Below are 16,343 nucleotides of genomic sequence, written 5' to 3'. Positions count from 1 at the left end.
TAATATTACCTTTATTAAAAGTGCATTGGACACATCGATTTTAGATGTGCTTTATGTGCTGGTATCCCATAATAAAATTTACCGCTTGTAATGGGCTCTTATTTACTGCGTGTCTTAATTGAGGTTAACAATTATGCGGTATTATTATTATTATTATTATTATTATTAGTAATAATAATAATAATAATGCTGTATACTTTGGACATTTACGTCCATGATTTTGAGTGGAGAGCGATGTTAATTCTTTAAAACCTTCGGAGGCTGTTAGTGCGGAACCCTGAGCGCCTCGCTTGTGTCCGCACGGCCGATCCTTACTGCAGCACTCCTTCGGCAGTAAGGTGGTGGTGGATGTCTGTTAGCTAGCCGGCTAACGCAGTCCTGTGTCATTCTAAGGCATGGAGCCGCAGTGGTGAGTCCTGTTTTCCCTTCACCTAACTAGTGCCAATAATAATAATAATACTTCGACTTATGTCGCATGTATATAACGGGGCGCTAAGCTAAGTCATGTTCCTGAGTTTGTCTTGTAGTGTAGTTTGAGCCGAGGTTAAATAACGGCTCCCATTATCCTTTGAGCTGTTTGCTGTGCGATCCGCGCTCTTTTAGCGTGTGACGCGTGTCTGTGGGCTCGCGCAGGGACGAGCCTCCCGTCAGCGCGTGGGCTCCGTTTTCCAAAGACGTGCTGGACAGGTTCTCGCTCGCGCCCACGGTGCAGGAGCTCTGGGCTGCCTCGCGGAGGTAAGTGCGCGCGGAGCCGTGCTCGCTGCGGCGACGTTGCAGCGCTTTCTCCAGTTGCCACTTTTTCTTTTTTCTTTTTCCTTTTTCTGAGGATAATTTTCTCCACTAAATGGCAGTAGAGGAATTTTTTTTCTCTCCTTGCATTCTGGTGTTTTATCTTGACTGCAAATAAACGTGCGGTGTATGTCAGTTGTTGCTCACAAAGGCTTGTTCATGAACCCAACGTCTAACTAAAGGTTTGTGAACAATTGTAGCTGTTAGAACTACTTCTAATTGGTTTGTTTTTGGTTTTTTTCTAACCTGGCTTCATTAAAAAATGCCAAATCCAATGAGACCTGTTCCCAATTCTGTACTGAGCAGTGTGGAGTTCATGAGAATGAACCAATCAGTCAAATAATGAGTGTAACCCATACCAATAAAAAGCAGGTCATCTACAAGACGAGATTGCCACTGTCACTTAGACGTGTCATTGTTCAGCAAAGACACTATCGGCGCCAACGTCCCTCAGACAACAACATTTAGAGTTTAAATGGCCATATCTGCAGAGTAATTTTAGGACTTTGTTGATTATCCTCTGGAAAACATTTACTAAATAATATAATGCAATTTGTGTCCTGATAAAAATTAAACAGGCTAATTAATGATCAAGTGGGTACTCAGTTGTACAAAACATTACTTCCTTACCTTTTATTCCTGTATTAATGTAACATGAAATAATACATTAATATAATACATTATGTTCATTGGACTAATGAAGCAATACTTTGCCCTTATAGTCCCGATGCAAAGGTTAAAGTGAAAGAAGAAAGTAAGACAAGACCAGGTGGTCCCTTTTCAGAACCAAAGTCCACCAAAACCAAGCAAACCACACCACAGACCAACACCAGGAACAACCAGAGTTCTGATGGACCTACATCTGACTGCAGTCAAACTCCTACTGACTGTGGGAATAGCCCCTCTGTGAGCAAGGCACCGGAAGGCTTTCCTGACCCAGAAGTACCCTATCCCCGCTACTCTTCTCTCAACATCCAAGAAAGAACGACTTACATACAGTTGCTGAAAACCAGAAACTACCACACAGCGCCGCAGGCAAGCCTTTACTCTGACTGACCCAGGCCACATTCATCTGAATTTATGCCTTTCAGAGCTCTTTATCTGGCAGGCGAATATAAATATTTTTTCCCTTTTCTTAAAAAAAAAAACAAAACAGCCTCTAATGGAAAAAGTGAACAAGGAGGTAGCAGAGTTTATGAACTACTTGCAGGATGTCTCCAAAGTATGTGCTGATGCTTACAAGCGCTTACCCTCTGGAGCCTCCCGCTACTCTGAGGTACAGGGCCTGGTCTTCAGAAAGCTACAGCTGAAATCATGTCTCTGTGCCCTTTGGTTGTGTCTCATGAGTATTTAATGACTTCTTTTTCTTTCTTTTTTACCCCTGACTGACAGGAATATTTTAAAGCCTGTTTGGACCATATGAAGACCCATCCACAGGTTTACACTATCCAAGAAATCACTAGTTTGACCGGAGGGAAGTTTGTTTCAGACATTTCTCTCAACTTTGAAAAACAGCTGCTTGCAATGGTACGACTGCCAATGTTGGAATTGTTTTACGAGTTTTGTTTCGTTTTGTTTTTTACTCATTTGATTCTGATGTTTTCTTTTTAGGGCAACATAGAGATGGTGGAAAAAAGAATGCTGGCGGAAGACACACAGCTGACTGTGGATTGTGACTCCCTTTCAGATGTCATTTCCCCGTGTGAAAAGGCCCGGCGTTTGCACACCGTACGTGCTTATTCTCTCTGGTATTCCTTTTCATTTTCACCTGGAAGAGACAAACCAGTTTTGGCGAAATACCCACCAGAGGGCGATATTGTCCCTCTTCTGCTCCACAGGCTATCAGCAGTGATACAAACGCAGAGAAGCTCAGTGCTACCTATGAGCCACACGTCTGCCTGGCCAAGGAGGCTTTCCTTCAGCTCGTGAACAACGACGCGGGCTGCGCCGAGGCATGGGAGCTGCCAGTCTGGGTTAAAGTGAACGGCGGGAGAGGGAGGAGCTTTCCGCAGCCTTTGGCCCTATAATCCGCGTGTCTCCGCCAACCCGACAAAGGTCTGAGTGTTTCAAAGACTTTGCCGTGTGACGTGATTTTGTTACTCTACAGGTAGACGCGAGAGTAAGACGGCGTACATCGACCCTCCTCTGCTGAAGACGGAAGTGACCTGGAGGGAGAGAAATCTGCTCTTTCACGAGGAGAGCGTGAAACTGGCGTACAAGAAGACGGGCTCGAATCCCGTGTTTTTCCTTACATCGGAGGACTACGCCAATAAAGTGGACTTTGACCAAAAGGTAACCCTTTACTTCAGTGAGTCAAATTTGACTAGTTTTTTGTACTCATTTACAGTGGATGTTGGAAACGGCGCGTCTAAAATATCCACAGAGAGCCACTGTTTTAAAAATGAGTAGGAGTTAATTCTATTTAATTTGATATATAATTATTTATTTATTCATTTATTATATGTTTTCTTCTCTCTTAGGAAAATGGTTCTAGGACAGTCGTTTCATTTGACAGTACCGGCTTAGACTTCGAGGTGGACGTAACCGACTTGGAGTCATTTGGAGAGTCTTGTCAGCCTTGTAAGAGAGCAAAGGACCAGAGTGAGCCTAAAGCACCTTCTACAAACGGAAAGCTGGGATTATCTACACATAATGCGGACTTGGCTGACCAGAATGAGCCTCAGACACCTTCTACAATTGGAAAGCTGGGATTATCTACACCTAAAGCAGACTTGGAAGAGCAGCCAAGCTCCCAACCCGGGACTGAAGGATCGTGGGACTTTTCTTCAGCAGCCTCCACACCAGCGGAAGAGGAAGTTCAAACAGAAGCAGCCCAGGCTGCTGCTGAGGAGGGCTTCACGGAGAAGTGCGCCGATACCCCTCTGAATGTTGGGTCCACCAGGTCTCCTCCAAGCACTGTCGAGGATCACTCCACACTGGACCGGCCACCGGCCAAGCGGGTAAGGCACTGCTCCGTCACCTCTTCGCTTCAGAGCGCAGATTCGGACGAGGAACACCTCGTTATCGATTACCCAGAATCCCTGCTGGAGGGCCCTGCAAAGAAGAGCCAGGCGATACTGGCGGCTCCGGAGAGCCCTGCCGACAGCATGGCACTGTCCCTCGGTGAGAAGGCTTCAGAACTGACCGGGCCAACGACTCCCACGAGCCCTGCCAGAGGTGGCAAGAGGGGAACTAAGAGGCCCAGAGTCTCTGGGCACTGCGACCAGCTCGGGCAGATCCTGCGCATGCAGGACGCCATGCTGAAGGCCGCTCCAAGTAAGGGCCTGGAGCTGCCGAAAACGCAGAACCCGGCCGAGTGCCGCGGGCCCGCGGGCCGAGGCAGCAACCACCCTACGTCCCTGGTCAAGCCCTGCGTCTCCTCCTACCTGGAGTCCGGAGAAGGCCTGCAGGAGGAGACCTGTGCTCCTGCCCCCCCCAAGCCCACTGCGCAGAGGACAAGTCAGTGCACACACACACACACCCCTTTACATTCATATTAGGAGGTGGCATTCATCGGTATTTATCAAGTTGTACTGTACAAGTTGAAACTGCAGTTATATATATTTCGTCTAAAAGCTTTTGAGAATCAACAGATCAGAAGTGCAGGCAGGAAATTAACGGTCACCTGTAGCTCTGTCGCTTCCTAGTGTAAACATACGTTCTCGTCCATTTTCCTTTAACTTTTTTTTTTTTTTTTTGGTCCTTTGCTATCCGTGGCGGCGTTGAAGCGTGGCGCCATGCTGTGGAGGCGTGTGCTGACGGGTCTCGCCTCTCGTCTCGGCAGGGCTACTGCGGGCGGAGCTGCAGGTGAGTGGCGAGGACGAGAGCGACTACGAGCCCCCGGCCGAGGCCAGCCTGCTCTACAAGCTTTACAGCCTGCAGGACGTACTGCTGATGGTCCGCAGCAGCGTGCACATCGCGCACCCCAGGCACGACCTGCACGTGTTCAGGGTGAGCGACACACACATACACCCACACACACACACACACACACACACACACACACACACACACACGCACGCACGTTTCCTGAAGCTTTCAGCTCCAGTACTGGAGGAGAACAGCCAGGTTTCTACCAGCAGGTCACTGTGTCATATCCCCCACTCCCTCTGTGTCAACACACTCCTACTTCACTGTCCCGTAGCCTAGATCCTGTTATTGGGTCATATCAGAATATCTGCAGATTGTAATGCTTTCAGTCACAAGTTCACGCGCGCGCACATTCAGAGCCTTCTGAAATGTTTAACATGAGTTTAACTTTGTAGGGCTGATTTACTGTATATGTTATTAAGCCTAGTCTTGAAGCCATAGTCTTGAACTTTTTTTTTTTTTTAGTCTAGATATGATTCTAATCTTGGTCTGGGAAACCAGCCTGTAGTTTAGTTTGCAGCACAGGCCCCTGTGATAAAGTCCACTACAGTATGGTACTGTGTAACAAGATTACATACCAACATTGCGCGTGGGTTAGCACACAGGTGTACCTTTATTCCCCAGCGTCCAACTTGCTCTGTAGTGAACGTGTGTGTGTCACGGCTGACCCATGTGTGGAATAACGATGTGTGTGCGGTGTGTGTTGGTGAAGGCGGTGCCCGTCCACGTGCTGCCCAAGCTGGAGTACCAGCTGTGTTACGGAGGTGAGAGCCTGACTCACAGCGAGGCATGCCAACTGTGGGCCGAGCAACAACTCCACTCCAGCACGGTCTCATTCATAGGTACGCTGTAGAATGTTGGCCAGCGCGCACACACATATACTACACACACCGCACAATGGCCTCCTGCAGTTGTGACATCTTTAACTAGAACTGGATCTCGGAAGTCTTGCATTGTGTTAGAATTCAAGTAATCATACAAGTGTTTATATGTCAGTCATGAAACCTGCTTAGGACTGCTGATTATTTATCAAGTTGGCGGTGGTAGCTGAGTGGTTACGGTACATGACAAGTAATCAGAAGGTTGCCAGTTCAAGCCCCACTGCTGCCAAGTTGCCAATGTTGGGCCTCAGAGCAAGGCCCTTAACCCTCAATTGCTCAGTTAACATTGTGTTCACTCATAAATGCAAGTCGCTTTGGATAAAATCCTCAGCTAAATGCCGTAAATGTGAAGGTAATGTAAATGCAACTGAAGGTTACCATAAACAAGTACTGTTCCCCAAGCTTAGATGAGGATTGCTGCATAGTCAGTGAGAACAGGGCAGAGGTGGAGCCACCTCCCCCTACTGAGGCTGCGTGCCTCTCGCATGACTCACATGGCCATCATTTCTGTTTGGAGTTCCTGTTACCATAGCTACCTTCATTATAACTTCAGAGTGGGTAGCAACTGGAGGGGGAAGAGAATTTTTCCTTCTTGCTTTCTTCGTGCTCTTGCTTTGTCAGCTCTCTCTCGATCGCTCTTGCTCGCTCGCTCTCTCACTCGCTCGCTCTCTCTGCAGCAGCCAGCTGGCTTGCTGATTCTCTGGCAGGTTTTTGCTTGTTTGAGGGACTTAACACAGTGCTGGTAATTGGCTTTGTTTGTACATTCTAGTCCAACACACTTTAGGCTTAATCTTGAGTATGAGAAGTATAGACATTGTTGTATTGCTCATTTAGAATGGAAACATTCGTGTGAAAAATAACGTGTCAAGAGAACCTGACTTCACTCGTTTTTGATCTGACTCGGTTCACCACAGAAGGCAAAAGCCGAGAGTGAATAACTGAACTGTTCAAAGAATGCGGTGCTCTCGTCCTCACTTTTCCAAGCTGAGATTCCTTCTGCTTGGCAGAAGAATCTGGTCTTCTCGCGGGTCCAGGCCAGGGCTCGTCCTCGGAGATTGCCTGCATGGCCTTGTTCTCCCTCTCCTCTTCTGGTGCATACTTGGCCGAGGCTTTAGAAGGATTTACACCCTGGCATTTGAATGCCGTCGCCCCGCGCCATTGTGTGAGGGTGCTGAGCTCTAGCTGGTCGCGAGGCCTGGAGCCCAGCCCTTTTGTATCAGTGTCCGTTACAACTTTCTGAAGTTTTGATGGGCCCAGCAGACTTGATCTCTTCAAATATTAGATCGTCTAGCCTAAATCGTAGTCTTGTGCTAAATTGCACGCTAAACTCTGGGCCAGAGAGGCTTGAGTTGAGTTCTGCATCACGTCTCGCTGCAAATAAGAGATTTGAACTGCCACTGATGATCGGTTGTGAAGTGAAAGTGAATAGTCATGGCTTGCACCTTCCGGGAAAACCCGGGTCGGGATATAAAGGCAACCTGCAATTAATTTGTTTGTCTAGTATTGGGTTGCGTCATGGGAAAGTTTCCCGCCGCTCAGTGGATCGTGGAGCATGTAGAGGCAGGTGTGTTCAGATCACCCAGCCTGCTCAGCCCTTATCGCCTCATGCAGTCCCACAATGGGCTGGAGTCTAGCAGCATGCCAGCCTCAGCTCCACAGCAGAGCAGCATGAAAAAGCATATGGTAATATGAACACTCCTTACGTGTGTGTGTGTGCGTGTCTGTTTGTGTGTAGGACGGATCAATGCACGCACATCAAAGGTAGTGCAGCTGCAAGAGCTCCCGGCTGACTGGATCCAGAACACGTCCTGTGATTTCAGGTATGCAGATTGTAGCTCCCCGCACGTCTTCAAATGACCTTCCCTCGCCCCGAGTGTGTGTTGGCGCACGGAGATGAACACGGTGATGCCTTCAGAGGTGTTCAGGTTTTACAGATGTGCTTGTGTAACACTCGTGATTGGGTTGCGTCTATTCGTTTGCTTTGCAGGCCAGCCAGGTGCTTGAACACACTCTACCACATACTGAAGAAGGTCATGAGGTGAGCTCACGGTTTTTGTTTTTTGTTTTTCCTCCCCTAAGCGTTTATGTTCATCTCGTGCGCCACGTAGCGCGCAGTGTCCGCTCACGTTTCCCACTGTAGCCAGTCCCGCGCGGAGGCTCACCCTGTTGCGTTTTGCAGCGGTTGGCGAAGAACGTTGGACAGGAACGTTGCTTGAACATTGCAGGAAGGTGCTAGAACAGGAACGTTGAGCTAATGTGAGCGAGCAACCTCACCGATCGGTAGGTCTGCTGCTTAGTGGTGGGCTGGAAAAACATGCCCTCGTCACCCAGAGCTGCCCGCTCTACCCTTCGGAATTCCCGTTCTCTAACGACTAACAATTCAAGATAACCAATGTTTTTATTTCTTGAGAAAACGCGAAAACGAGCTACTCGGTCCCTCTCTGGACTGTGGAACTTAAGGAGTGAATAGATGTGTAATCTCTAGCATGCAGCCAAACTGGGTTTGTGGTGAAATGCATGTTTCACAATCAGTCTCGTGTTCGTTTTGGTCTGTCATTTGTCACTTATCATAAGCCGCCACCCCACAGCAGTCTGTCCTCTTTTATAAAAAAAAAAAAAAAAAAAAAATTTTTGATTTGTCATTAAAACAATTATTTAATAAGAGTACACGTTTCAGATTGGTGCTGTCTTTATTAATAATAAGAAACACTAAAACAACATTGTCAACATTCTTGGCATATGAATGATTTACAAGATCACAAATTAAACCAGTCGCCATGCTTGTTGGATGTCAGTTTACAGCTGGATGTTTTCCCTGAAACAGTGTAACCTCCACCCCCCGCTCCAGCTTACAGGAGGGTAGGTACCTGCTGGGCCACAAACCGGGCGAGGCCTTCGTGACTGTCTTCAAAGCCACTGACGGCAAGAAGCCCAGTCGCAGCGCCTACGACCTGCGGGCGGCGCACGCCGGCCTGCCCGTGCTCCCCGCAGACGGCAGGCTGTCCTGGCTGCCCCTGGACCCTCTCCACCTCATGCCCTTCCACATAAAACACAGGAGAGCACCCTGCACGTTCCCCCCACGCCAACCCAAGGTAGGGTGAGCTGTAGACTCCTTTTCAGTTCAGGAAGGATAGGAAATTATCAACCATATTTCTCGTTATCCTCTGTCATCAATCCGTTGATATCCTTTTAAAGAAATGTTTTTTTTGTTTTTTGTTTTTTTTTATAGGTATTCTTAAAATATGCAGGCAGAGTTTGACTAAGCCACACACTTGTACACATAGCTAAGCTCTAAGATGTCCTGAGACCATTGTCTGTTGTTTGCCATTCTTTCCCAATAGTGAAGAGACCTTGAAAATATTTGAATATTTGTAGTCAGTCCCATTTGCATGCATCATTCAGGCACATAACTTAGCATTGGTATGAAGGGCTACTGCTTGAGGTGTGTCCGAAGCCCTCCACCATACTGCCCATAAGTGTGTCAGTTACTAACGTACTCCAGAGCATTCCTGGAACAGCTCGATTGAGCCTCCAACCCCCCCCCCCCCGGGGATCACGGCCACACCTTCTTCCCGCATTATATCACATTGTTACTTTTGAAGGCTGGACAGAAAAGCCCCTGGAGTTACACACACACACACCCCTATTCATGACATGCGTTTCTTGCCAGGCCAGTGAAAAAAGTGTTCCTGTTCAGCACTTTGATCACTGCTACAGCCTGCCCTTGGGTAAAACTCTGTATCAAGCAGAACTCGCCCGTCACCTTCCTCAGCCAAATACAACGCACCCCATTTCTGTGACATCATGGGTACACGGTGAAAGTATGGCGTGTAATCTGTTCTGCCAGAGCCTAGCCTTTAGCCCTGTGTTAAACTCGTTGGCCTGCTGCAGCACATCCGGTCATTACCGTTATTGCCCCTCCACAAATAACCTTTGGACGTAGTCACTTCAGCCTGGCTTGAGTTAAGAAACTGGAAAACGTGTGCTGCTGTTTTCTCAGATGAGTATAAGACCACTATTTCCCCTCTCGCTCTCTCTCTAACTGTCACTCACTCCTAAAGGCAGGAGCTGGTAAAGGAGCCAAGCAGAGTAAGACCACAGCAGGCCCCAAACAAGGGACCCAGAGCAACACGGGAGCCCCTGGGCAAGGTCAGAAGAAGAAGAAAAAGAAGAAGAAGAAGAGAAAGACACAGATGTGGAAACGTGCCTCCCAGAAAGGGACATGGACTGAGAACATGAAGACCAAAGTGAGGAAGGATGTGCACAGCAACCAGAAGAGCAATGAAAACTAGAATCCACTGAAGGTGGTCGGACTTGGAGTAGGTGCAGCAGGAGCAGAGTAGGACTAATCTGGGAAATGCTGGAGTAAGAGCAGCTGTTTCACTGAAAGTAGAGGAAAAAGTCATTTGTTGAAAATATAAATAAAGTGAAACTTGCCTGGGTATTTGATGGCGCTACATTTTTTCCAAATGTTCAGATTGTTTGGTATTGTGCTCAAGTCAACATGCTTAAATTATAATGGGAATATTTTTAATACTTTGGTTCCTGAGAGTATGACTTAAATTACTTAAAATATTTACCTTTGACCTATTTATTCACTGTCTTTTGACAGATTATAGTTTATCATTGTTCTTTTCTTAGAGTTTATAAAAGTTTGGTTTGTATTTTTTAATTTGTAAAATAACATTTTTAATTTAACATTTCATGCATTTTTATTTTTTTTAAATTTCAAATCTAATAAATATATGCAATATGAAAAGTAACTCAGGGTGAGAGTGGTGATGCTCTGCACAGATTCATAAGTTTGAAAATTGGTTCCATTGCCTTCCTGAGGTTCTACTTGCTGATTCATGGCACTTTAGCTTCGTCTTGGTGGGACTGAGGTTCTTTAAACAAGCCCTCATGGCTGGTTTTGGTAATCTGAGTCTGGTAACTGGCCCCAGGCGTGACACATCAGAACAATGCAAGCACAGTTTGTCGTAGAGTCAGGGAGTACATCGTTATTAGTCTTTGTGCCTAGTGTTGCTCTCTTGCTGATATGGTAGAAACATGTTTATTTCTTGAGAGCTTGCTGTTCTTGAGCCTATAATCAACTTTGAAATAAGCATTCCAGCGTGTGGTTGTACTTTAAGTGCAAACTGTCTGGCCAGTGAGTGGAGGAGGAGCTGGGAGCAGGAGGAGCTCCTGTGGAAAGGCAGAACTGGCAGTGACCCTGGTATTTAACCACCACACCCATTTCACTCCACGTCGCTGAGACTCTTCTAGGCATCATCGCGTTACTGCTCACTTAGGTAAGTCAAAACTAAGAACTTGCAGCTAACTATGAAACCACAGTCACTAAAATAAAGTGGGATTAAGTACTGGGGGGTTTAGAAAGTTTCACTGGCAACCTTGTAAATACCATTCCTGCACTCTGACCTCTTCTGTCAGCTGCAGTGGTCTAATTAGAAGGGCTAACATCTATTAGTAAAGGCACCTCTGATTCTGTTCAAAGTGTCCAGCTGTGGAGTTACGACCTGTGGGCGAGTTCGCAGCGATCGTCTCCCCACTGCTCTCTCAGGGGTGTGCCTTTACACTCACTGCTGCTAATCACAGCCTTTGGCACAGAAATGCATCGACAACTCTCTCGCCGTGAGTCAGCAGAAGATCTGTATTTCTCGAGCCCACTAAACAAAGCCATCTTGTTCTTGTCCAGCTTTAGTTGTGTAGTTTCTCAGCCTGCCAGACTGAACGAGATTTTGAGCACCTGAGATTTTTTTTCTTCTTCTCTTTCTTCCTCTTTTGATTTCTGGTCATCGCCACATGACGCTCGCTGACCCACCCGTGTGTGCGTCAGCCCCCCTCCACCCCCACCCCCATCCACCCCCTCCACGCGGCATCGGGAGACGGGTTCTGTAGGAAGAGCTAGCCGCAGACTGTGGGCTTGTCCTCCCTCGAGCGAAAAATAACCTTTGCTTTCTTCAACTGCATTGCACAACACTGTGACTCAGTACATCACAGGGCAGCATTATTGTCAGTAATGATATTTGTTGCTAACTGTCGTGCATTGTTCCTTATAGGAGGTGCAAGATGATGGTCAGTGAGTTTCTGGGTCAACTCACACTTAATTTCGGGGTAAGCTTTCTCAACACGGGGTAGGTATTTTTGCCCCGTTTCTGTCCCACGTTAAGGTATCGAGTTTGTATATTTGACCTGTTATATTGTGCACATGTGCAATTTATGTCTAATTAATGCCCCATTAATTTTGGAACACGTCTGTCGCATGTCTTAGTCCAGTGAGCCAACATACCCCACTGTGGTCCCTGTACCTGACTTCGATCCTGACAAAGATGCTGCTAGAATTGAGACTGCTATCAAAACAAAAGGTAAGAAGGGGGTTACCTTCCCTCTGGTTGCCTTCTTGTGAAGAACCGCAACTACTTTAAGACCAGGCAGTTTAAGGGTACACACACGCTGTGCTCACCAGAGCCAACTTGCTGAAGGCATGTGTGCTTTAACAAACGGCGGTCAAAATCAACACTGCTGGTGAGTCATCATCCTGCCGGGAAGCTCTGCGATGGGATATGGAAAGTTTTCTGGGTGAGGTCTTTGTGGCTACAGTAATCATCCGCCGACATGCTCAGCACTGTTCTCCACTCTCTATGCCAGCCCAAAAGACCAATTTACAATGTGATGAAATATTGCCTTGATAAAATATTTATCAATCTATCTACGCATACGTACACATACTCTATACATCCTAGGCGTGGACGAACAGACCATTATTCAGGTCCTTACCAAACGGACATATGGCCAAAGACGAGAAATTGCGTTTGCATATGAGAAGAGAGCCAAGAAGGTCAGAATATAGTTTCGTTTTGTTTTTTGCAAAGATGTTACAAGCATGTTTGTAAATTTGTAAATGTTGAACTGTTGTTAGCATTGACTGTTTTCTGTAGCAATGTTAGCACTGAGGTTAAAGCCCTAAATCTCCTTTCTGCAGGATATGATTTCTGCTCTGAAGGGGGCGCTGTCTGGCTCACTGGAGACTGTAATTTTGGGATTAATGAAGAGCACTGCTCAGTATGATGCTTCTGAGATCAAGGCCTCTATAAAGGTACAATCAGCCTAAAGACAACACGGACACCCAGGATGAAGTGCATATGCCAACACCCCTACACTGTGTGTGTGTGTGTGTGTGTGTGTGTGTGTGTGTGTGTGTGTGTGTGTGCGCGCTCACGCGCAGGGTCTGGGAACAGATGAGGAGAGCCTGATCGAGATCCTGTGCTCTAGAAGCAATGCAGAGCTGATAGAGATTAAGAAAGTGTATAAAGAACGTAAGTCTGATAGGTGCTGCAGATGGAACCTGGCTCATGTAAAGTAAGTGAGAAGACCTGCCAGTCAATGTGTTTCTCTGCAGTGTTCAAGAAGGACCTGGAGAAGGACGTGGCTGGAGACACCTCAGGAGAATTCGCCAAGCTGCTGATCGCTCTAGTCCAGGCGAGTCACCGTTGGTCTTCTGATCACGATGGAGGCCTAGTCCCGCACACAGCTTGTTATATGGAAATAGTGAAGTTAGGAGTTCAAATGTAAATTTGTTTAGTTTCTTTGCATATTTAAACAGGAGCTCTTGCTTCTGAACTGAAGATGTTTTTAACGATCACCTTAACTCGGCTGATTTCTTAACAGGTCAAGCGGGCTGAGCCAAGCAGTGTTGTTGACTATGAGAAAATTGATGAAGATGCCCGGGTAAGTCATGACATGACTCTGTCATTTATTACCCTTATCCAAACAATAGGATATTACTGCTTCATTAGAATGTTTCTAAGTCAACACCTTCAATACATTTAAAATTTAATACAGTCCACTAGACTCTGAAATCCTGAAAAAGGCATCATTTTTAGCCTTTACAGCTTATTGGTGTAACGTCACCTTTTAATGTTAAACGCGGTCTAAACAATGGCAGAGGCGTATGAGAGATTGACTGCTGTGTAATCTCTTTCTCCCAGGCTCTGTATGAAGCTGGTGTGAAGCGGAAAGGCACCGATGTCAAAACGTGGATCACCATCTTCACAGAGAGAAGCATCCCTCATCTGCAGAAAGGTGCCTGAGTCTCTGGCGTTTTGCCTTTTCTTTAGTAACACCAGTGATGCGCTGCTCTTCTGTGTAGTGTGAGAGTGTGACCGCCACATCTGTTCCTCTCCAGTGTTTGAGAGATACAAGAGCTACAGTCCCTATGATATGCAGGAGAGCATCAGGAAGGAGGTGAAAGGAGACCTGGAGAAATCCTTCCTCACCCTGGGTTAGACTTGCTCACTACCATTCAATTATGCATAAAGATGGTTATTGGTCTTTTCAAGATGCTGAAAAAAAAATCTCTCAGAATATTGGTATTCCATTGAAATAAAATAGTTTAAGGTAAACAGATTTTTGCAACACCATGTTTTCTAAAGAGAAACATTATTTGCTCTAATTTTGTCATTTCAACATGGAATCAACATGATCTAGAGAAGTAAGGCCTTTTTCTGTGAACATGCAGTCTCTCATGTCTCCAAACCTTTCCATTGTAGTTCAGTGCTTTGAAAACAAACAGCTTTATTTTGCCAGCAAACTCAATGACGCCATGAAGGTAATTGTATTTCATTCTGTTTCTCCTTTCCTTTGAAAAACTTTCACGAGTTGGAAAGAAAAATGTTTAAAAGTTCACCTTTCTGTAATGTCGTGCTGATACAGCAGAAAGGTTTCACTGAGGTTGCATCACACAGCAGAAGTCTTTGTGTGTGTGTGTTTCAGAGCAAGGGAGCCAAGGAGAAAGTGGTAACCAGGATCATAGTGTCGCGCTGTGAGGTGGACCTGAAGAAGATAAGGACTGAGTTTAAGGCCCAGTTTGGGAAGTCTCTCTACCAGACCATCATTGTAAGTTTCCAAAATAATCCATTTGCAGTATTCTGTGCACAGTGCCAGTCCATTTCTATTGGCAGTGCTTTGCAGGACAAATACTGCATTCCTTACTGTTACAACCATTTCAAACAAAGGAACAGAGGAACTTTGCCTAGATATGCACTATGCCTCAACAAGTGCCTCCTAATGGGTTTTCGAGTACCTCTATTCGTGCCCTTTTGAATGAGTCTCTCTCTGCAGGAGCACACTAAAGGAGACTATCAGAAAGTCCTGCTGGGTCTGTGTGCGGGAGACGACTAGAATGGACCAGGACACGCGTCCTCCAGCTGGCTCTGCTGTTGTGAAGCTCCATGTCCCAGACTGCACTGTCTCTGGCCCTATTGGACACCCAGACTCATCTGTCATTCTAGCTTCATGGATATTCTCTTTATAATCTCTTAAACTGGACACACAGCAATGCACTGTGTCTTGGAAACATATACTGTAGACAACCACATGTGTAACACTTTTAAGTGATTTTATATATCACATAAATAAAGGGACGATACTGTATTAATCTGTGCCATGGTGGACAAATTGCATTTCATTTCTAACAAACATTTTTCGGTGACTTTTTTTTTCCTCTCGAATGTTTTCATGTACTTTCCTGGCGTATGCATGTCTAGGTAATAAAATCGACGTAGAAGTGCAATTTCTGTAGTCATCCACTAGAGAGCAGTAGAGCATTATGAGGATTTGCTTACAAGTCTAATGGCCAGAGTTAGTCCGCTGCCGGCTGAGGCTTCACGTTGATGCTTGGAGCTGCCTTTTAATTTTTTTTAAATTAAATAATCCAAAATATTTGATCTCACATATGATTGACACATTTTGTCTCCTTAATTTAAAAGGAGGTAAAGCAAAACGTTTTTGCAAATGTTTTCCTGCTGCTTTGGTTTAGAGCTAATGATGAGAATATATAAATATGCTTATATGTACAGCCGCATAAATTATTAGTCTTGCCTTTCTTATTTGTTACTTAACGAAAAGACAAATCACATTCATTCTAAAACCAATTACATAATAATCGCAGAATGCTGCCATCCATATCCCCACACTGCCAGTGAGTGAAAGTCTGTTTGAATGGGAATGTCGTTTTACGAGAGCAATAAAGTGTTTTCGTAGCGCCTTCACTTTCAAGCGAAGCGGCTTGTTTAGATGTTTTAATCATTAGTGTGTTTTGCCGTGCTTGTTTGCCGCTAATTTTTTTTTGATTAAAAAATGCGCATTTAACCTCCAGCTAAGATGATTATCATAGCAGGAAGGTGCTTGTACACGGTAGCTTTGTGTGGTGTGTGAGGCTGCGAGAGCGATTAGACCCTCTTATCGATCAGGCCGTTATTGATTAGGCCCCTCGGGTTTTAGTAGAACAGAGTGCACGTCTCTCGGGTTGTCCTTGCAGGATACAATCCTTATTTGCCAATCAGATTAAAAATAAATCGAATTCTCCACGTCATTGTACTGAAGACTGAACGCCAAAGCTCAAAAAGCTGCATTAGGCCTGCAGTCTGACAGCACTGAAGGCTTCAGCTGCACCAAACTTATCTCAAAGTTGGTGGTGAAATTCCTTCAACAATTTATAATCCTTCAAATTTATTGTCATTTTGTAATAATATAGAAGAGAACATTACCCCTTTGTGCTGTTTTATGTTTATCGCCCATAAAAGATAAACTATAGTGGAAAGGAGGGTGAAATTTTTGCCGAAGCAGTGGGAGGATTTACAGCAAACCACGCTGACAGATTAATCTCTGCATCATAAAGGCCAGAGTACCTCCCATATTTTTCCTGTTTTATGTGGATGTACAACATGCTGCTGGGCTCAAGGCTGGCCCACGGGGGCCTCCAGCCCTGGCACAGGGTACTCGCACCAGTACTGACACGATGCA

The 16,343-nt window shown here is 45.7% G+C and overlaps 2 protein-coding genes across 3 annotated transcripts; both read left to right on the top strand.

Moving 5' to 3' along the window:
* The first annotated feature begins 320 nt into the window (after positions 1-320).
* ice2 (interactor of little elongator complex ELL subunit 2) lies at positions 321-10,239 on the top strand. 2 transcript variants are annotated; one of them, XM_027003293.2, is made up of 15 exons: positions 321-409; positions 634-735; positions 1,512-1,824; positions 1,946-2,065; positions 2,182-2,316; positions 2,401-2,517; positions 2,628-2,784; positions 2,897-3,081; positions 3,270-4,248; positions 4,574-4,740; positions 5,372-5,501; positions 7,276-7,360; positions 7,528-7,578; positions 8,389-8,632; positions 9,602-10,239. In XM_027003293.2, exons 1-15 carry the CDS (start codon positions 396-398, stop codon positions 9,830-9,832), a joined length of 3,030 nt encoding a protein of 1,009 aa, XP_026859094.2. In that variant the 5' UTR covers positions 321-395; the 3' UTR covers positions 9,833-10,239. The 2 variants fall into 2 exon arrangements, with proteins under 2 accessions (XP_026859094.2, XP_035379692.1); XM_035523799.1 differs by having other exon boundaries at positions 8,365-8,632.
* A 495-nt stretch (positions 10,240-10,734) lies between these two features.
* LOC113573178 (annexin A2) lies at positions 10,735-14,981 on the top strand. Its single transcript, XM_035523741.1, has 13 exons — positions 10,735-10,831; positions 11,600-11,654; positions 11,812-11,905; positions 12,284-12,378; positions 12,523-12,636; positions 12,766-12,856; positions 12,940-13,019; positions 13,209-13,268; positions 13,529-13,622; positions 13,726-13,821; positions 14,090-14,148; positions 14,313-14,435; positions 14,661-14,981. Exons 2-13 carry the CDS (start codon positions 11,610-11,612, stop codon positions 14,718-14,720), a joined length of 1,011 nt encoding a protein of 336 aa, XP_035379634.1. The 5' UTR covers positions 10,735-10,831; positions 11,600-11,609; the 3' UTR covers positions 14,721-14,981.
* The last annotated feature ends 1,362 nt before the right edge of the window (positions 14,982-16,343 follow it).

Source organism: Electrophorus electricus, chromosome 2 (genome assembly GCF_013358815.1).
Source record: "Electrophorus electricus isolate fEleEle1 chromosome 2, fEleEle1.pri, whole genome shotgun sequence".
NCBI classification, from domain to species: Eukaryota; Metazoa; Chordata; class Actinopteri; order Gymnotiformes; family Gymnotidae; genus Electrophorus; species Electrophorus electricus.
Note: the sequence above shows the minus strand (reverse complement) of the source record. Positions and strands in the feature narration are given on the sequence as shown.

What these genes read in the sequence shown, in the direction of transcription:
- ice2 (XM_035523799.1), top strand. An exon ending in TAAAGTGAACGGCGGGAGAG is followed by an intron (nt 2,785 to 2,896) that starts GGAGGAGCTTTC and finishes GTTACTCTACAG; the next exon opens with GTAGACGCGAGAGTAAGACG. An exon ending in ATACTGAAGAAGGTCATGAG is followed by an intron (nt 7,579 to 8,364) that starts GTGAGCTCACGG and finishes TCCCTGAAACAG; the next exon opens with TGTAACCTCCACCCCCCGCT.
- LOC113573178 (XM_035523741.1), top strand. Translation starts at nt 11,610, where the DNA reads ATGATGGTCAGTGAGTTTCTGGGTCAACTCACACTTAATTTCGGG. An exon ending in GAAATCCTTCCTCACCCTGG is followed by an intron (nt 13,822 to 14,089) that starts GTTAGACTTGCT and finishes TTTCCATTGTAG; the next exon opens with TTCAGTGCTTTGAAAACAAA. An exon ending in CTCTCTACCAGACCATCATT is followed by an intron (nt 14,436 to 14,660) that starts GTAAGTTTCCAA and finishes CTCTCTCTGCAG; the next exon opens with GAGCACACTAAAGGAGACTA.